Source organism: Pteropus vampyrus, unplaced genomic scaffold (assembly GCF_000151845.1).
Source record: "Pteropus vampyrus isolate Shadow unplaced genomic scaffold, Pvam_2.0 Scaffold29, whole genome shotgun sequence".
In the NCBI taxonomy this organism is placed as follows: domain Eukaryota; kingdom Metazoa; phylum Chordata; class Mammalia; order Chiroptera; family Pteropodidae; genus Pteropus; species Pteropus vampyrus.
The window spans coordinates 2356380-2377076 of record NW_011888810.1 but is presented as its reverse complement, the minus strand read 5'-3'; the positions used below and the strand labels follow the sequence as shown (position 1 = coordinate 2377076).

At 39.1% G+C, this 20697-nt stretch overlaps 1 protein-coding gene across 2 annotated transcripts; it reads left to right on the top strand.

The window, feature by feature from the left end:
• Window positions 1-289: 289 nt before the first annotated feature.
• Window positions 290-14174, top strand: ATMIN (ATM interactor). 2 transcript variants are annotated; one of them, XM_011356645.2, is made up of 4 exons: window positions 290-658; window positions 8814-8939; window positions 9718-9917; window positions 10421-14174. In XM_011356645.2, exons 1-4 carry the CDS (start codon window positions 323-325, stop codon window positions 12234-12236), a joined length of 2478 nt encoding a protein of 825 aa, XP_011354947.1. In that variant the 5' UTR covers window positions 290-322; the 3' UTR covers window positions 12237-14174. The 2 variants fall into 2 exon arrangements, with proteins under 2 accessions (XP_011354947.1, XP_023384331.1); XM_023528563.1 differs by lacking the exon at window positions 290-658 and adding an exon at window positions 4027-4377.
• Window positions 14175-20697: the final 6523 nt, after the last annotated feature.

Here is a 20697-nt window from a genome sequence, read left to right as displayed (position 1 = left end):
TACGCTGCCTGTCTTTAGGATCTTTAAGTTCCTAACGCATTACTTTTTCTTCTATCCAATTACTGCCCGAGGTCAAGTTTCTAGAAGGCAAAGAATGTACCAGCGGAACCAATACCTTCTACCTGTTCATAGGAATCCCTGAAAGTTTTGCGATCTACCTGCCTCACCTAGCGAGGGCTTCCTGCAGACACGTCCTTCACCGCCGGCAGGGGGAGTCGCGGCTCTGCCGGATGCTAATGACCTGGCGGCCCCGCCCACTGCCGGAAGTGGCAGCGACGAGAGGCGGGGCCTGGGAGCTCGGCCCAGCTGCTGTGCGGGAGCCATGGCGGCTTCTGAGGCGGCGGCGGCGGGGCCCACGGCTCTGGCCTCGGGCGCCTTAGCTGTCCCGGCGGCCGCGAGGGGAGCCGCCGCCGCCTCAGGCTTGTGGGGGCCCCCCGGACGGCTAAGAGGCAGCCGGCCGCGGCACGCGGCGGCAAAGCAGCAGCCCGCGGGTCCCGCGCCGCCCGCGCCACCGGCCCGGGAGCTGATCCAGCCGTCGGTGAGCGAATTGTCCCGGGCCGTGCGGACCAACATCCTGTGCACTGTGCGGGGCTGCGGCAAGATCCTGCCCAACAGCCCCGCGCTCAACATGCACCTGGTCAAGAGCCACCGCCTCCAGGTGAGCCCGCCACCAGACCGCGCCTGCCCAGGCCTGGCGCCGACAAAGCGCCTTGCTCCGGGCGAGGGCGGCTCCCAGGGCGGCGCGCTCCGGGATCGGGAATGCGCTGTGTGGATCCAGCTTCCGCTAGCCAGCATCGAAAGGGGCTTAGAAATACATAAAATGGGCCAAACCGATGAGGGAGTCCCAGCCGGGGAAGGTGGGAGCTAGGAAACGGGAACGCTTAATAATAGGAAAACACTGTGTCATGCCACTCGGCTGTCAAGCCGGGGCAAGCAGGGGCCGTCAGCCCCTTACTTCGCGGCGCGGGCATTTTACACATTCATCTCATTAGTTCTCACAGCAACTTCGTGAGGTGCAGATATCGTGCTCATTCTGTTGCTGAGAAACAGATTACGCAACGTGGCTGGGTAGTACTGGGATTTAAACCCGGTCTCTGCTTCTAAAGCAGGTGTTTTTTTCTGTCACGTCCACAGTACCTCCTTCCGGCGTTTAGGTCCTGTCGCGTTGTTAAAAGAGATGCAGATCTTGCTAAGCACCCTCAGTTCCAAGTTTTACAGTGTCGATAAAATCATTTTGCTCAGAAATGAGACTTAATGGAAAACTTTAAGAGGGAGCAAGTATAATAACACGACAGTTGTCTGAACATCCCTTCCACCTCATGTAAAATAGGACGGTGATTTTCAGACTTTAGTCCACATCTGTGGAAAGTTTATTAAAAATTCAGATGTTCGGCCCCGCCCAGACCTATCAAATGATAATTTCTCAATCATTACAGTACAACGTTTCCTTCCACCACTTAAGAGTCTTTCTTTGCCGACAGTGACATAATTTGAAACCCTAAATCACTGAAAGCAGTTTTGTGAATATGTAGCTTTTGATGGTCCGAAGTGATTCAGGAGAAAGTTTAAATTACCTAGCATATTGCATGTTCTGTCTATCAGGTAAATCCTCCTTGGAAACTTCCTTAGAATCAGGCTTCTGATAAGAATTTAACAGCAGAAAGTTTGAGGTTATAGTCTCTAGTAGGTTGCCCATGAAGAGTAATCTGTTTTTAGCACCAAATAACAGAGAAGCAACAACATTCTCATGAAGATTAGGGACCCCAAACAGGAAATGAACGTAGAGGTATGGTATGCTGACGAAGACCCTGCATGTGGGGCTGCAGTTTTTCTTAGAATAGCTTAGGGTTTCTTCCAGGACTCAGAATCGTCTACAGTCTCCTGTCTTCACTTTCATACTAAATTTGAACTAAATTCTTCCTTTTGTAACCATATTTTAACTTGAGTGGATGAGTATATATTTGTAGAAATCCTACAGCCTAATCCCTTGGTTCTCAGCTCATACACAATAGCCATCACCCACCTTTAGTATCATCCCCTCACTGGTAGACAGCTGAGGCAGCATTATATCTCTGAGCACAAATGAAGCTGCCAATCCTACCAGGACCCTCCTTGTGTTGGCCTAAGCATCACTCTGTCAAGCACTTAACAGTTTATATATTGTTCTTTTCTCTGGCATTGCTGTCTGGAGCTTTGTATCTCAAGACTGTTAAGCATAAAGATAGCACTTATTCTTAAAGATTAGTTTGATATATGTATACAATAGGTTTATCTCTAATTATGCTTTTAAGATATGTAAAAGTCAGGAATTCTGAAGATACCAATACATAAAATTAATAGGCCTTAGAAGGAGGAATATATTTGAGGCAAATACAAACTATGACAGTCAAATTTTGACTTGGACTTCATAGCATTTCAGAGTATCAGTAATCCTCCCTTGCTTAAAACCTGTGTGAAATCATTCTTCCAGTTCTAGTCAGATTCATTTTTTAGATTTGTCTGAAGACAGTACAGTGTACATAAGATTCCTTTCTGAACTGAAAATATTGAACAATGAAAAAATGGACTCTTCCAAGTTTTCTTCCTGGGTCACTAGAAGACCTATTTTAGCAGGTATTAACCTCACCCAGATCCATCGTTATTTTTTTCTTATCCAATAGGCTCACTTTCTTACTTTATTCTGCCTTTCTAACCATAGTGCCCAGCAGCCCCTGGGCATCTGCTGCCTTGGTGGAAAGGGCATTCATTTTCTTGAACAAAGGCAGCGTATGTGACAGAATCGCCATACCTAAGTAGTGGTGGCCCAGTGTGGCGAATCTGTACCCTTAGTCTGGATCCCAGATAGAAGGCTTTTGAATTCAAACATTGCTCTTGACACTTGATGTTCTCAAAGTATTGGAAGGAGGAGGTCTGGAGACAAGGGCTGACCGGGAACTACCTATAGTTTTGAAAGCAGTCTGGGCCAAAAACTCTACTACCTGTCAACTGTGCACCTACTTTCTGCTCTGAAGCTAGTCTGAATATATCTGCTTAACACATTTGTGTAATAGTCAGTGGACATTTTTCCTTTTCTTGGTTACAGCTACTTGCATAATTCTAGTTCCTTTTCTAGTTATTTTTTCTAGATTATGATAATCTTTTATTTCCTTCCCCATTAGTTGCTGTATGCTTCTATTGTATTCTAATTTTTCTTCACAGGATACCCTGTCCCCAACCAATTATTTCCTTTTAAATGTAAATGAATAACACCCTTCTGAAGGATAATGGATAAGAGTGGAATTGTAAGGTATAGGGTACATGCTGCCTCTTGGTTTTATGTGAGTTGTTAAGATATTTGTCTATATTCCGTATCCTGTAAGGAAATCTGGAAATATCCTACCTAGTTCAGCCTTGCCTATAGGGGAGATCTACAGAGAAATGAAAGCTAGTGATTCAGGGAAAGGAAGAGTAGGAATAAACAGGTATTTCTTGATTGTTAGAAATTGTTATATTCCTTGTGTTTGAAAACAGTGAAAGGAATGGCAGAGCCCTTAACGAACTTCTTACTCAGCAACGTTTACATTTTAAAACATGGCTTAGAGGATTGTATTGTGTTCAGTCCAAGAGTTTGCTTTTAATGATTTGCCAGGAAGGTTTTTTAAAAGCAAAGGAAACAGTTTCAAGTTGCTCTATAGACCATATTGTACAAAGACTTATCATTTTAAATTTACAATAAGACAACAAAGCAAACTAGTTTTCTTGATTGCTTTCTGTGAAGGCCGTCAGGTGCTAGAGTAGCTATACTGCCTTTTTTTCCAATTTTTGCAGGGATTCTTAGAATCCTTTACCCTATCATCTTCATTTGTGTCCTTCCTCTTGCTTTTCTCTTCAGTATGTTTACTTTTTTCCATCTTGTTTTTTTTTTATTGTTTCCTCTCCTGGGTTCTTTTTCAAATCCTTTTACTTAAAATGTATCATACACAGGTACCCCAAAAAAGTACACAAAACATGAAGCATTTTTTGTGTTCTTTTTTTTTCAGTTATACATACAAAAGATAGAGTACAAAAAGTCTGATAAATTTTGTTCTTAACTGTATGTAGAACTTCAAAATAAAAACATCACTTTCTCACTGCAATTTATGTTTTATTGTGCCATCGTCATTTCTTATCTCCCCTATTCTCATCTCAGCCAACCTACCCTTTGAGCTTAGTGTCTCAGAACGAGAATGAGAAGAAGGCCCAGAAACTTGGTAGAGAGGTGGTGATGGTGAATGCTGAGGAGCCGACCCTCAGAAAGCCAGAGAGGGAACAGTGTCAGTTTATTGGCCACATGCCTATAACAACGGCAGCAAGGAGATTGTTGATGTCCAATGTGACTATCTTCAGTTTCCCATCCTGGTATGTGATACAGTTTTGGCTTACTTGACCACTTGAACATATTTAATATAATGCCACGAGTTTTTACTGAACATTTCCTTGTTCGAAACATTCCCAAATGTAACATTAAATACAAATATATTCCTTTCCTTAAAAAGGTTTGAGAAATTTTAAGTAGTTCCATTAGCTCCAACAGAGAAATGAATAACAGAAAAGATCCAAGGTAGTTTGAAGTTACATAGTAAGGGACTTTGAATGTCCCAAGCTAAAGATATTTGGACTTGAGTAGATTGGGGTGCTGTTGAAAATGTTTGAGTGAGGTAATGACATAATCAGAGCTATATGTTAGAAAGACAAGTCTGGCAAAGTGTAAATAAAAGAGATTGAAGGTCTAGAAATTAAGAGGTGTATGACAAAGTTCAAACAGAGAGTCAGGAGAACTTGAATAATATGTTAGCAGTGAGAAAAGAAAGGCAAGGAGGTGATAGAAGACATTTAAAAAGAGAGTGAATAACTGTCCAAACTTGGAAGCAACCAAGATGTCTTTCAGGAGGTTAGTGGATAAACTGTAGTACCTCCTGACAATTGAATGTTATTCAATGCTGGAAAAAAATGAGCTATCAAGCCATGAGAAGAGGTGGAGGAAGGTTAGATGCTTATTGCAAAGTGAAAGAAGACAATCTGTAAAGGCTGCATACTGCATGATTCCAACTGTATGACATTTTGGGAATACAGTATAAAGATTAGTGATTACCAGGATTTAAGGAAAAAAATGTTATGAATCAGCAAAACACAGGATTTTTAGGGCAGTGAAAATACTCTGTATGACACTATAATGATGGATACCTGTAATTATTCATTTGTCAAAACCCATGAAATGTACAACACTGAGAGTGAACTCTTAATATAAACTATGGTCTTTATGTGATAGTGATGTCAGTGAAGGTTCATCAGTTATAACAGAGGTACCACTCTGATGGGGGATGTTAGTATGGAACACACTATACATGTTTGAGTACAGGGGGTATATGGGAACTCTACTTTCCACTTAATTTTATTGTGAACCTAAAACTTCTCTAAAAAATAAAGTTTATTAATATTTTAAAAAGCGAAGTGAATAGGTATACAAGAACTTGATAGGGAGTTTGAAAAAGGATAATAAAAGAATTGCTAAGCAGAATTGAAGCTGTATTAGAAGTGAGGATGAATTTTGTAGTGCCCCTGTAGGAAGAGTTCATGGAACAGCTGACAGCCTGGAACATAGAAGAGGGCCATCTCCCTGACATATAACTAAGAAGAATTTAATAATGGTCAAGTGAATGAAGGATTTTAGAGTCTCTTTAATATTCTCACATTTCATTTTCTCTCACTGATAACACTAGATGGAAAACTATATAAATTAATTAAAATTAGTTCATTAAAAAAATGCTAGGTGAACTGATGAATGGGATGAGTTTGGTGATGAGAGACAGTGTCAGTGGTCATTAAAGCTAGCAGATGCCAGTGTTTTAACAAAAGACATTTCAATAGGCTTGTACAAGGACAGTATTTAATGTAAAACACTAGCTTAGATTAGCTTATTGGCATTAAGTTGGTTGGCAAAAAGCAAAAGAAACAAAAATCTCCACAGCAAATAACTGATTATGTGATTAGCACTATTCAAAGCCCTATACGTTATTAATTAAACAACCCTGAAGTAGGTCCTGCTATTATGCCTACCTTACAGGTAAAGACACCAAGACAGTTCATTTTTTCAAGGTCATGGAAAAGGGGCAAAGTAGAGAATTCACTATGGCAGTCCATATTCTAGAATCCATGGATTTAACCACTACCCCAGTGGTTTTTAAGCTAAGGCTGCATATTGGGATCATCTGGGGAGATTCTAAGACCAAATATAGATTCCTTATCCCCATCTAAAACTAATTAGAATACTTGAGGTTGGGGCCAGGCATAGATGTTTTTCTTTAAGTGCCTCAAGTGATTGGCTTTTCACAGGCCACCAGGGTTGAGAACCTCTGCCCTAAACTAGATGCCTTTCTAAAAATGCTCTGTATTTAGTGTGTGATTGCTTCCTTCTTTAAGCATGAATACCAAAAGATACATAAAATAATTTCTGCTCCTAAAGAATTTAGTTGAGACTGGAACTCTAGAAGAAAGTGATAGTAGATAAGATAGCTTAAATTAGGTACTATCCTAGAATTCAGACAAGGATTAAATCTTTAGATCTGAGTGATGAACTGTGCACAAGGGAATGCTTTTTATTAATGTGATCTGGGCTAGGCCCTATGCTAATCTAATACAAGATAACCCTGAGGATTAACTTCTGTTTTGGAAATGAGTAAACTGGCTCAGAGAGTTTAAAGTCCCTATCCAAGGCTACATATCTAATCAGTGGTAGAAATGGCTTACAGCCACATTGTTCTTTCCACCATTGCATTTTGCCTGATGGGAAACAGGAGGATGTGGGACAGACTGGGCCCTCAAAGAAGGGCAATCATTCAAGAATGGCTATAGAAGGTGAAATTGGAAGTAGGAAGAATGTTAGGCTGAGTAGGGTAGTATATGAAAAGGGAACAGAAAAATATATAATGGTAGATTGGAGGCATAATGATTGGGATTTTATTTTACATACTTTTTTTTTAAGTAATAGATGACATATACAAATAACTTGGGGCATGTCAAATTTGTTATAACATTAGAAGAGGAAGGAAAATTATTTATGAGACCACTTAAATAAAACAAATGAATATGAATATCTAGAGAGTGTAGTATGGGAGGATTATAAATGAATAGACCAGTGTGGAAGGCATGGAGCAATAACTGACTGAATTTGATATCATTGAAAGATAAATTATGTTGTTTAAAACAAGAATGGCTTCTTTTCCCCTCTGAGTGGACACAGATTCAACAAGATCAACATGTTCCTCTTGAGATTTAGTGGGAAAACAAGGAAGGAGTCTTAACCACATAGTTATTAAGTTCTAACTTCTTTAGATGCACACCGGTGGGAAAGAAGATAGGTGGGCATGTTCCAAAAGCAATGAATTCTTTCTCATCAGAACACTAAAGGACCAGAACATCTAGGTGCCGCAGCAGCAGCTGAGGGTTGAGTGCATGTCCTGTTGTTTCTAGTGATCTATAGAGAGGTCCATCGCCCACACCTTTCTTTAGGGCCAGCTGGAAGGGTCCTGATGAGAAGGAGTCTCACACCTGAGTATGTCAACAAAGTATGTCATCAAGGGCAACAAGATTGAGCACTTCAAGCTAAATTAACTCGCCAATTATTTTAAAACTTGCAGCCAAAAAAGTCAATCACATTCTTAATAACAAAGGATTATTATATATAAAGTGCTTAGAACAAGGCCTGGCACAGTAGTAAAAGCTATGTTAGTACTGGCTATTATAATTATTAGATTTCAAACAGCATGGTGCCTGTATTCAAGCTGATATATAAAAGTTGTGTCAACTAGCTTTAGCTACTCGAAGGGGCAGTATGATGATCAGAGAAAATCACAGTGCTATTTATCAGAAAGGCCTAGAGTATAGTCAAAAGAGGTTTTTTTCAGGAGCTTACACCAAGACACAGGTAGGATAAAAGAGAAGACTTAAGAATGATAAATCTTGAGCCTGAGAAACCGTAAATATATCACAAACAGAGAAGCTGGCTTTAAGGTGTTGATGTAAGAACATCCAAACCTGTAGAAAAATTTTATGAGCTTATTGGAGTTTATTTGAGCCCAACAGAAGTCACGCCTAGAAGCAAACTCTCAACAGACTGAGAAAAATGCTTCCCAGAATGAGTTTGCAGTTTCTTTCATACATTTGGCATTAAGGAGGGAACATAAGGAAGATTACATGAATGTGAGAGAAAGCAAAGCTGGGAAATCTTTATGATTGGATTACATGATAGTTAATAAGATTATATACTTTCTTGAGGGTGATTATGCTTCTGAAGGATCTGAAAAAGGCATTTCAAAGGTGTGTTAACCTAGATGCACAAAAACAGACAGATTGTCCGAGGCAAAGCACCTTTTACTAGAGAAGTTAGAGGCCTCAGGTGGGACTACCATGATCTTCCCAGTTAAGAATTTATGATCCTATCACCCTGTGAGGTTACTTTCAGTTAGATTATTACAGAACCCCTTTTTCATCCACAGAGGGCAGAGATTTTAAGTTTAGAATGAAGAGTTTTAAAGGAATGGATAGAAGATTTTTAAACAACATAGTTTGAGCTATACTTTATACACCATAAAATTTACCCATTTTAAGTGAATAATTCAGTTATTTTTAGTAGATTTACATAGTTGTGTAACTGTCATCACAATCCAGTTTAGAACATTTTTATCTCCCTAAAAAGATCCTTTGTTCCCATCTTTAGTCATTCTTTATTTTCACACTCAGCCCATCCTATTAGTTTTTTTTTTTAATAACTATTTAAAGTAATTTTTCTTTTGCAGGATGGCATAGTAAATCCTACAATAAGAAAAGACTTGAAAACCGTACCGAAATTCTACTGTTGTCCAATTGAAGGATGCCCTAGAGGCCCTGACAGACCATTTTCTCAATTTTCTCTCGTAAAACAGGTATTTTACTTAAATATAATTCTATGCAGATGAAATGCAGATGATATAAACTTAACGTGCATTCTAATTATTTGCCAAACGTAACTAGAGAATTGAGCAGAAAGTTGCTTGTAAGGGCAGCCACCCAGGAGTCTCCCAATTGAAAAAAGTGAGTACAGTGTAATGCAAGTGAAGGAGATGTGGTTTGTTCTGGAGGGGAAGATGTATATCCAGCAGTAGATTTGGAGAAAAAGAGAAGACCAATTTAAAGAATGAGAAAATGTATACATCCAGATCTTCTGTGTGAATCTGTATACCTCCGAGGTCAGACAAGCAAAGGCACAAAGGAAATGTTCTCCCAAGGGAGTAAGAAACTACACAATTTGGGAAAAGAGTTTCTGAAGGGGCTACCTTAAGAGGAGGGAGGAGCCCAACAACAGGGAAAAGAGGATATCCAGGACAGGAAGAGATTTGGAGCTGAAATACTTCCCTGAGGGTTTGCCGGAAGGGATCTTGTGAAATGCTTTGCAAAGACTTTTTTTGTGCCTGCAGCACTTACTTGTAGATCAGAACCTAAAGCCTGGGTACCGTGGATTGTTTCCAAAACAGTCACCTCACTTCACAAAGCCAAAGTTATAGAAGAGGCATATGACTACTGTTGGCCTGCTTTTACATTCTTTTGATTTGGACTGCTGTGTTTTAGCATGTAAAATCATTGTTAATCTGGGTATATTGATGGTCTTTGAAATGTTTTGAGCAGTTGCAGTTTTTCATTCCGATCCCTTTGTCTTCTTCCTAGCACTTTATGAAAATGCACGCTGAAAAGAAGCATAAATGTAGTAAGTGCAGCAATTCGTATGGTACTGAATGGGACTTGAAAAGACATGCAGAGGATTGTGGCAAGACCTTCCAGTGCACGTGTGGCTGTCCCTATGCCAGTAGAACTGCATTACAGTCCCATATCTACCGAACTGGCCATGAGATCCCTGCAGAACATAGGTAAAGAGGAAGAAATAGTGGGAAGAGTTTCAAATGAAACTTCCTGGAAAGTTGTTAGTGTAGGAATAAAGGAGGAATAATGGAGAGAAGATATGACGTAGAAGAAGAGAACTTTCGGAAATGGCAGCAGTACTAGTAAAGGATCCATGTCTACTTGACCCAGTTCTTCCTTATTCTTTCTGCCAGCTCCTTTTGAGGGTCCCTTATCATGAAACTGTACTTCATTTTAAAAGTCAAATTTATATTTGGGGTAATAGTTTCCTACTTTAGAAATGATCAAATCTGTTAGCTTCCTTATGCTTGCAGATCTAAGTTGAATTCTCATACTTAGAGCTTAACCTACCCCCACAAAAAATAGGTATGCTTCCACCTTCCTTGTTTGTGTTCCTGAACTTATACCTACTATATAGTAGGCCCAGTTCTTCAAATGGTTGCAAAAGAAGGGGTTTCTCTTCACTGGGTTGAATCTGACTACTTTCTCTATTCATTGTTGTTGTTCTCAGGGATCCACCTAGTAAGAAAAGGAAAATGGAAAACTGCCTGCACAACCAGAAGTTATCCGGTAAGACCATTGACTCATTGAGCAACCAACCAACCCCAAGACCAGACGCTCAAGAATTAGAAACTTCAGAAATAAAGCTAGTCACTTCCTTTGAAGATTCCTGTGGCTCTAATGCCAGAAAGCAAACTCTTACATCATCAGCTCCAAAATATCCTCAGAAGTTGCTTTTACCAAAGCCTAAAGTGGCTTTGGTTAAACTACCTGTCATGCAGTTTTCCCCCATGCCTGTCTTTGTGCCTACAGCTGACTCCTCGGCCCAGCCTGTGGTGTTAGGTGTCGATCATCAGGGCTCTGCCCCGGGTGCTGTGCACTTACTGCCCTTGTCAATAGGAACTCTGATCCTCGGCCTTGATTCAGAGGCCTGCTCTCTTAAGGAGAGCCTCCCTCTTTCAAAAATTGGAAATCCTGTTGCTGTTGAGCCAATTAGTACAGGTGTTCAAGTGAACTTGGGTAAAAGTCTGACCAATCCTCTACAAGAACTAGGAAACACATGTCAAAAGAACAGCATTTCTTCAATCAATGTTCAGACAGATCTGTCTTATGCCATGCAACACTTTATACCTTCTGCACAGTGGGTGAGCCCTGATTCCTCTGTATCATCTTGTTCTCAAACTGATTTGACGTTTGGTTCTCAAGTTTCTCTTCCCATTAGTGTTCATACTCAAACGTTTTTGCCCAGTTCTAAGGTAACTTCATCTATAGCTGCTCAGACTGATGTGTTTTTAGATGCCTGTTTCCAGTCAGGTGGGATCTCCAGAGAAACTCAAACCAGTGGAATGCAAAATCCGACAGATGACCGAGTACAGATGAACCAAGCTGTAATGTGTGGAGACATTTTTGAGAGTGTCCATTCGTCATACGATGTTTCTACAGACAATATTATAAGCAACAGCTTAGTAGCAGAGACTGTAACTCATGGCTTGTTACCTCAGGACCATCCCAAGACTTTAAATCAAGATATTGAGAAATCTGCACCAATTATAAACTTTTGTGCACAGAACAGTATACTTCCTTCACAGAACATGACAGATAACCAGACCCAAACTATAGATTTATTAAGTGATTTAGAAAACATCCTATCAAGTAATATGCCTGGTCAGACACTGGACAATCGTAGTCTTCTGTCTGACACGAGTACTGGACCTGACACCCAGCTCGCATCTGGCCCAACCCAGAATCCCGCAATTGATTTTGATATTGAAGAGTTCTTTTCAGCCTCAAATATCCAGACTCAAACTGAAGAGAGTGAGCTTAGCACCATGACTACTGAGCCAGTCTTAGAATCACTAGACATAGAGACCCAAACTGACTTCTTACTCGCAGACACCTCTGTCCAGTCCTACAGTTGTAGGGGAAATTCTAATTTCTTAGGCCTTGAAATGTTCGACACACAGACACAGACAGACTTAAACTTTTTTTTAGACAGTAGCCCTCATCTGCCTCTGGGAAGTATTCTGAAACACTCCAGCTTTTCCATGAGTACTGATTCATCTGACACAGAGACCCAAACCGAAGGAATCTCCGCTGCTAAAAACATGCCTGTTCTAGAAAGCAAGGTTCAGTTGAACAGTACAGAAACACAAACCATGAATTCTGGCTTTGAAACCCTGGGGAGCTTATTCTTCACCAGCAATGAAACGCAAACAGCAATGGATGACTTTCTTCTGGCCGATTTGGCCTGGAACACGATGGAATCTCAGTTCAGCTCTGTAGAAACCCAGACGTGTGCAGAACTACACACAGTTTCCAACTTCTAGAAGAGGAGTCCACATGTGGGATGGTGTTTACCATTTCCTCCTGGATCTAGAAAATGGAGAATGGAGACAACAAACAGTATTAACTCTGTTGAATGTAGTTGATATTCCGTTGCTTCGATTCTTTGAGGTTCTTTGCCTTTTGTACTTGTAAACATGAAATTTGTGTATAAATGTGAGTGTATCATAAAGTGTAAGATGATGGTATAAAAGGATTGTATTGTGTTGTCTACATTTGCCCTTTTACAGCTAGTCTTTCCATCTTTAAAGAAAAGGAATTTCACGCCTTTAAAACCCATCTAGCCATTTAGTTGAAGCCAAGCTTAACAGGTACAAGGGTAAAAACTTTTGAAATCTTCAAAATATTTTATTCGAAGTGTGACTTACATAAATTGCACCTAAAATATTTTTGACAGTACTTGTTAGAAATTCCTGTTTCCTGATAGTAACAACTAAAGAAATCTGATGCTGTACCGTCAGATTTAAACACCAATGCTTAGATGGTTTGAGACTCATGCTGCCTGCAGCTTCATCTCCTTTAACATCTTTTCTTACTTGAAGACACAAAGGAAAACTACATCTGCCTTTAGCTTTTCAGATAGTTTTCATGTACTTATTCTCATCCCTTCTCTACATGAACTATTATTGACACCAATATAAGTATATAGTACTTTCCTCACAAGGCGTGTGTTACTGTAAAATTACTGCTTAAAGTGGTAGCAGCAAGCACTTAGTGTAAATACTGGTCCTTCTAGATTAAATAACAGTCATGCCCACTGTGGACACACTGGGTTGTGGAATCATGCCTGTTAGCTCATACTGGAGTATACCCTACAAACATCCCCTCTCACTCTCTACAGTAGGCCAGGGTAGTGCTCCGGAGCTGTTCGTCAAAGTGTACCCACAGCTAGACCTGAGTTTTGTCACTATAAATGTTAATAAAAATAATAATGGAAACAAAAAAGGACATTCTTCACCCTAAATTTCAGTGCATAAGCTTGAAAGGGAAGAGTGCAATCAATTATTTTAAAGCAAATCTTTTCATACACCTTTCATCATTTCCTTGAATAAGGAAAGACATTGGTCTAGAAAGAATATTATTTGTGCCTTGAGGATAGCAGTTATAGAATAGATCCATCTTCTGCATTTTGTTGCTTTATTTATTTGTTTAGAGAGGGTAATACCAACCAGTCTGTAAAGAAAACTAGTGAAAGGCAACTGCTTCGATAATTAAGAACATCTGTGTTTTGAGATGGGAGCATGGTTCAAGATGCTTTTGGGGTTTTCTGTATTTAGGAGATCCTGAATTCTTGATCATTGGCCAACTTTAAGGCAAGTTAAAATCAGTGTAGCCTGTAGGTTGTCTAAGTTTACCAAAAAAAAATGCTCTCTTCAGTGGCACATGCTTGTGCCGCTGAAGGCTAAATCCTCAAAACCTGAAGAGGGGACTAATAATAATTCATGTAATTGATGGTGTTGCTAATTCCTGTTCCATGGAAGAATTGTTGGTAATGGACAAATAGCATATCTTGAGCAATCGAACCCAACCTGGTAGATAAATTTTGCTTTGGTCACAGTTGCCTCTGAATATGAGTTTCAAAACAAACATAAAGCCTTAACTTAGAATTTCATTATGTTTTGGAATCGTCACTGCCTTAATGTTCAAACATCTATTTAAGTCCTCTTAGTAAAAGAGAAATGCATGTTTGTTTATGGCTTTTTGTAAATATAAATGCAGCGATCTATGGCTTTAATTTTTTTGTTTGTTTCTGTGACAGTGTTTGTTTATCCAGCCAATAGAGTTATTTACAGAAAAATGGAGCATGTAATAGTTCTTCATGTAGAAGTAAGAACTGTTTCCCCCAAAACCTTAGTTACCTGAATTGTTCTAAGATTATTTGTAAAAACAAATTCAGTGATTAAAGAGAAGTAAGAATTCTACCTCTTTTTGTGAATTCTTCTACCTACTCATAATGTGGCTTATGTTGTTGGCCTTAATTTTTCACACTCATCATCTTCTGAAAGTCACATCATGAAATGATTGTGCCTAGTTATTTTCATTATTGTTTTACCTTTGGTCATGAAACCATGTTAACAATTTTACTAATAGAAAATGAAAAGATACTCCATTACCGAAGTTTCTATTTTGATGTAAAGTTTTTATTTTGATAAAAACTATACACCTTAGGATTTAAGTTTTTGGAAAATTTATTCAAAGGAAATTACTCTAATTTATGCAGTCATCAGATGTGACCATTTTATAATGGGGTGACTCTTTTCTTTGTAAATAATGTGGTTCTGGTTTAAGAGCATAAAAGAAAGGTTAGAATATAAGTAGTCCTTTGCTTAGTCACTAATTTGCAGGAAAACCAAATCACTGCTTCTGATTCCCTTGCCATAAAAGAAAAATAAAATTTTTGTCGACTTACCTGAAACACCATGTGATGTTCGAAGCTACTTTTGATGGGAAGAAAAATCTATCAGTGTCAGTTTAGATGTGAAGTTGCGTTGTTTCATTAATAGCGGCAAATGGCAGAGTGATATTTTCATGTTATCTTTTATGGCCTTAATTTTAGAATGTCTATCTCAATTCCAGTCCAAACCTGCTCATCAAAACCTGCGGTCTAATGACTCAAAAGAGCACTTACTATCTAGTATATTTAAATTGGTGCTTCTCATACTTGTCCTCTGAAGGCTCTTAAAGAAGAACATGTAATTTGGGGAAATTTATGGATCAAGACTGAAGTCTCAAGTATTATGCAGTTTTATTTTCCTTATATCTCACAGTCTATGTGTGTGTGTCCTCATCTGAAGTGTGTTAAAGTGCCACTGATTCATCGATTCGACATCAGGAGAGGACATGCCAATTTTTTGGCTTCATCTATACTACCAACATCTAAAACACTTTCTTAAATGAATTTTAATACAGTTTCTTCAACAAGATGTTGACTAGTATAATGCTCTTATGGCTAAGAAGATAGTCTACTAAATACCGTTGTTTTACAACATTTACATCCAAAGAAATCTCAGTTGCATGAACTATATTTATTAGCAGATTCACTGATATGTTGTTTACATGCCAAGGGAGGTAGGCTAAAGAGCAAATGGTGATGATTCTCAGGTTGTCAGTCTCAAACATTAACAAATGCGAGTACTACATTTAAAAAAACTAATGTTTGAAAGGAACAAGTGCCCAAACTATGTGAATGTATAAAAGCATTGTTTATAATACTTGACTGGAAGAGTACCAATATTCATTCAGTTCTTTCAACAAACTTAAGAAAAAAACTAAATTTTACATTGCCTTAGTGATAAACACATTTGTAATTTTGTTCTAAATCCACAGATTCAAAAATAGTGAAAGTTAGCATAGGACAAACTTGCCAGGGCTCTTCCATTAATTTTTGGTACTTTGCTCTCAAGCAAGTTAACAGGACATAAGGAAAAGCAACAAAAATTAAAACAAGTGATACTCTTAGTTTATCAGTGAAACAGTTATTTCAGAAAATCAAAAAATTTTTGAAAAAATGTATTTCCATGGCAACTTTGTTACTCTCAAAAGTACATATGTTACCTCAAAGTGAACAATTTTATTTTATTTTTTGCCTAAAAGAATGAGTGTAGTAGCACAGTATGTGTCAATAAGCCCTTGTTACAAGCCTGTCATCTTCTTACTGTTTCTGCTTGCAGCTTTTTACTCTGCTTTCTGGTGATCCACTGCTTTTTCCAAGTCCTGGGTGAAATATTCGGTTTTATGATTGCATCTCAAACATGTTGCTGCTTAGGACCAAATTTGAAACTGATCCCTCTACCATGCTGTAATGAGAAATTTAGTGACTTCAGAAAGTGTAGAGCTCGAGCTGCAATAAAAATTTTGCAGAATGCAATGCATCTGAGGATATTTAACCTTAAAATGCTCCTCAATAACTTTTCCCTATTTAAAAAGCAAAACTTAAAAATAAGATTTCATATAACATTTTTGAGAAACCAAACTTTGGCAAACTATGCTTTAAGAATTATTTACTCTATATTGTCTTAGTTTATGGTAATAATTTTTATTAGGCTATATTTGAGAGTCTAGTACTATTAATGAATCATAAGCTAGTATCAGTTTCTTTTTCACTTTTTTGGGAAAGATGCGGTATATTTTAAAACCATTTAAATCACTATTCTCTAATGATATATGTGCCTAAGTAGTAACTCTTCAGATTTAAAGTTTTATAAATAGCTACCATAATTATAAGCTGACATTCCTTTTTCCTGAAATTACATTAGAGTAATCAGTCAAGAAGATTTGGGTGAATAGCCTCAGAACTAAGCCTGCACAGAGTAAAGAGTATCAAGACCAGTGACTACTATCAGGACCAGTGGTATTTATCCCAAATTAAATGTTTCATTGAGAAATTACTAGTTTTCTTCAGAGCACATGCACATTAAAACAAATGAAATGGCTAACACTGCTTTCACATTTAGTGGTTAAGTGAATAATCATAACCTTCCTATAGTGCTGAAAATAAGACTTTACAGTATGTTTTCAAGTGAGCTGTCCTCAAGTTTTAATAAGCAAATGAATTGTTTCTTTTTAAAATATTCACAGGGAAGAAAGATCTGTAGTTTTGAGCTAAATGGGAGAAAAAGTCATTTTCATGTGTTTTTGTGAAGTAATGGTTTGCCAGTGGTTACTAAGGAGCATCGTACATAGTGTTGACTGCCTCTTAACATTCACACCGATTTAGCACAAGCAGCGAATGTGAAGAGAGTACTGCTTAAACAGTAGAGAATTCCTAATAATGTTATTAAATGTAAGTACATTAACTTAACATCTTAGAATTGTGTTAAACATCTTGCCAAACAAGAATGCACATTCTCCTGAAAGAGGGATGAGAGAATGCCAACAGCTCTTCCTGGTGCTGGCTAAATAGGCCCTACTGTAACTATGAGAGAGGGAGTCTTGGAGAAAAATAGTCTTGTCACTTCATTCTAGAGTGAACTCAGGTAGGTGGCACCAGAAGACTATGAAGGACCAAGACAAAACTGAGAGCACCATAGGGCTTTAGACCCAGCGCACTTGTGTTTTCCAGGATGAAACAAGCAGATCTCCCACATTTCTTTCACCTCTGTGCCAAGGTTTCTGCTTGCTCTGTAAGTAAAGCCATTAGAGAAGCTGCAAAGGCAATGAATTCTAGAATTATAATTACCTAAACAGTGATTCTCAACTGGGCCAGTTTTGCTGTCTTGGCACTTGGCAGTGTCTGGAGATGTTCTTGATTGTCACAACTCAGGATTACTATTGGCATCTAGTGGGTGGAGGCCAGGGATATACTGCTAAACATCTTATATATACAAAAAAAGCCCCACTGCAAAGAATTACCTAGCCCCAAATGCCAACAGTGTCAAGGCTGAAAAGCCTTTGGGTTCTTTAAGAAGTGTATATGTTGTATGTGTTTGTAAAGAAGGTTGAGTCTTCATAGCCATATGTGAAAAAAAAAAATTAATCTCTTTAGGATTTTTACTGTCAGCAACTTTTGACATGTACAAGTTCAAATTCATTTAGATTTTTTTTTTTTAATTTCACACTACAAAGTTCAGGATCCAGAGCAAATCTGATCTCAAATCTGTGACAGAACAATTCATCATTTTGAGTCTCTAGTGATGTTTGTAGGCAAGTTAACTAAGCTAAAATGACAGAATTAGAAAGGACCTTAGATATTAATCCCCCCATTTAGGCAGCAATGCCCAGTGGCAAAGCTGGAGTATTTAAAAAAAAGCCTTCCAATGTTCTCAGTTCCTAGGAAAAAGGAAAATGGTTCTATTTTTACTTCTTACACTGGATACTAGAATTTATCCTAAGACTGTGCTCAAGAAGATATACAGTAGTTTTGATCTGAGAGATTGAACTTGAAAAGTGAAATTTTCTGTAATACCTCAAGATGACACCAAATCAGTATGAAAAGCATGATATTACTCCACAGAGCATTGATGTTTAGATTGGTGCAGTGGAAATTCAGGCAAAACAGGATGAGGAAAAGGGCCAGGGAATGGTTGGCTCATGGATTGATTAACAGGGTCCCAGGCAAAGAGCCTTAGCCAACAAGTTATGAAGCTGAGTTTTCAGGACTAGTAAAGAGTGAAGATCCATCAAACTCCAAATAACAACTCACCATACCCATAGGATTTCTATACAATGTTGAAGAGCCAGTTATTCATTAAAAGGAAATAAATGATCCAGCTATTTATATTTGATCTGATCATAGATTCAGGAAAACCATAAATTTCTGTTGGCATTTTACATACATTACCTCATCCTCACCACATCCTGTATTTGAAATTGTTCCCAGCTTACAGGAAGGAATGATAGTCTCCAGCCCTCCTTCCTGCTTTATATTTTCCACCCAGTGTTCCAACTATCCTCACCTGGGAGACATATTGGAGCCTTCAGACACCAAATCTCCAGACCTACCCTGACCTGACCAAACACAATCTCTCTGTTCATTGGATTCTCCATAGGTCACAGAAGAAAATGATCCTTGATGTGCATACATATGATCAGGATAAAAAGAGATGCCCCCAAAGGGACTTTGAACTCTTAGAACAGTGCCTTGTAAGTTCCAGTGGAATTATTATATCACGTGACTGGCTAATAGAACTCAGGCAGAGTTAGCCTGGGCATCAAGAGCATGGCATTGACTCATGGCTCCAGCATCCCAGTTCGCCTGGCATAGGGCAAGTGTTCCTGTGGTACAGGGACTACCCTGTTCTGCCCTTCCTCACAGCCCCTCTGTTTTCCTTCCCTACGTTGCTTCTCAGGAGCCCCTAAACTACAGCACAAAGTGGACCCAAATCCAAGCACCCCAAAACACCCCAAATGCAAGGCCCCAGCCATGCAGTTCAGGCTACTTAGCTAGCTGGGGCGCCCTCCTAGAGATGGGCTGGAGCTTCTGTCTTCTCCCCGGGTCCTGAGGCTCCTACACTTAGATTGAAGGCAAATTGGTTCTGGGTTCAGATCATTTTGTAGCATGATCTTGGAAGCACAAGTAAATTTCTCAATAAGGGCAATGCCCAGAAAAAAAGAACTAAGCTAAAAATTAGGGAAAGCCTCCCTGGGTAGCCAAAGTTCTACATACTTGTCCAAATGTAGCCAGATCTTATTCTGACTTAAAGTCTTCCTCTTGCCCTTCAATGTGCCACCCTCATCTGTCAGGTTGACATTCTTTCTGTCCAAGGATTCTTGGCCCTCCAGCCTCTCTCTTGCCTCACTTAGACCCTCAGCAGCATCCCCAGGCCTCAGCCCAGCCTCACCCAGTGGGTGACCTCAGGCCCTATAGGAGACTTGTCAAGTGCTGCCACAATTCCACTTGGTGATTTTTAAGTGCTCGAGAAAAATAGGAATTTGGAAAGTTTTACTAATGAGACATTCAAAATAATAGAATGAGATATGAAACATAGAGCCATCCATGCTTGGTTTGGAAAGGACCAGAGGAACCAAAACCTAATCGAGATCATCGCCCTGAGGTAGGAAGAAAGCCACTTGCGCCTGTTTTAATATGCTCAACTCCTTAAAACAGCGAGTTCCCCTGTAAGTTTTCTTAGTGACCTAGAACCCTAATGAGGACTGCATTCTAGTAAACATTTAGACTTTATCTAGACTTGGACATCAAAGCCCAGTTTGAACATCCTGAATGGAAATTGGGACAAGGTCTAGAATGACATTATCCAGAGAAACAAGCTAAATCTGGGCTAATACAAATAAGATCCCAGAGGGACTTGATCAGATATTTGAATAATTACCTACCAAAGAAATGCCAAATGAACATTCTTCTGTATTCACAGAGAAATCTTGTACTCAATATTTTGTTGGCCAAATTTGCTCAAAAAGAAGGCTACCATGAATCTTTAATAAATTGGGCCATTCCTTTGTTCAGACTGGCCCTCATTAGTTTTAAATTATTATTATATGTTTACCCCCAAATCTGTAGAATTTATAACCCTATCTCAACGAAAGAGTTTTTCTTAAATATTTTGTTCTGATTTAGATCAGTGTTTTCAAACTGCCTCAAGATCTCGAAAGTAAGTACATCTGGGCTGAGTAGGTGGGGCTCCACCCCTCACTCATGCTGATCCACACTCTTCCCTCCCAAGTACTTTTAACTATTTTACATATTGAGTTTATTCATTATTCTGCTGCTTAGAAAAGAGGGGCTTGAAAAAATACAGACTTAGGTGGGCAGGCTGCCAGAGTTAGAGGGTCCTCAAACAGTATCAGATCCAACACCCCGACCACCCCCACCCACCACGCTGTCCAGAAACAATGGAAAATCAGGGGCTCCTCTTGGGGACAGAATCCAGATGGTTTCTTCATTCAGGAAAGAAAGGGTAGGCGGAACCTAAAAATTGCTTCCAGATTTTGGAGAAATTTCCAACTTAAGCAGGCAAAATATACCTTTTAATGACTGTTGTACTATAA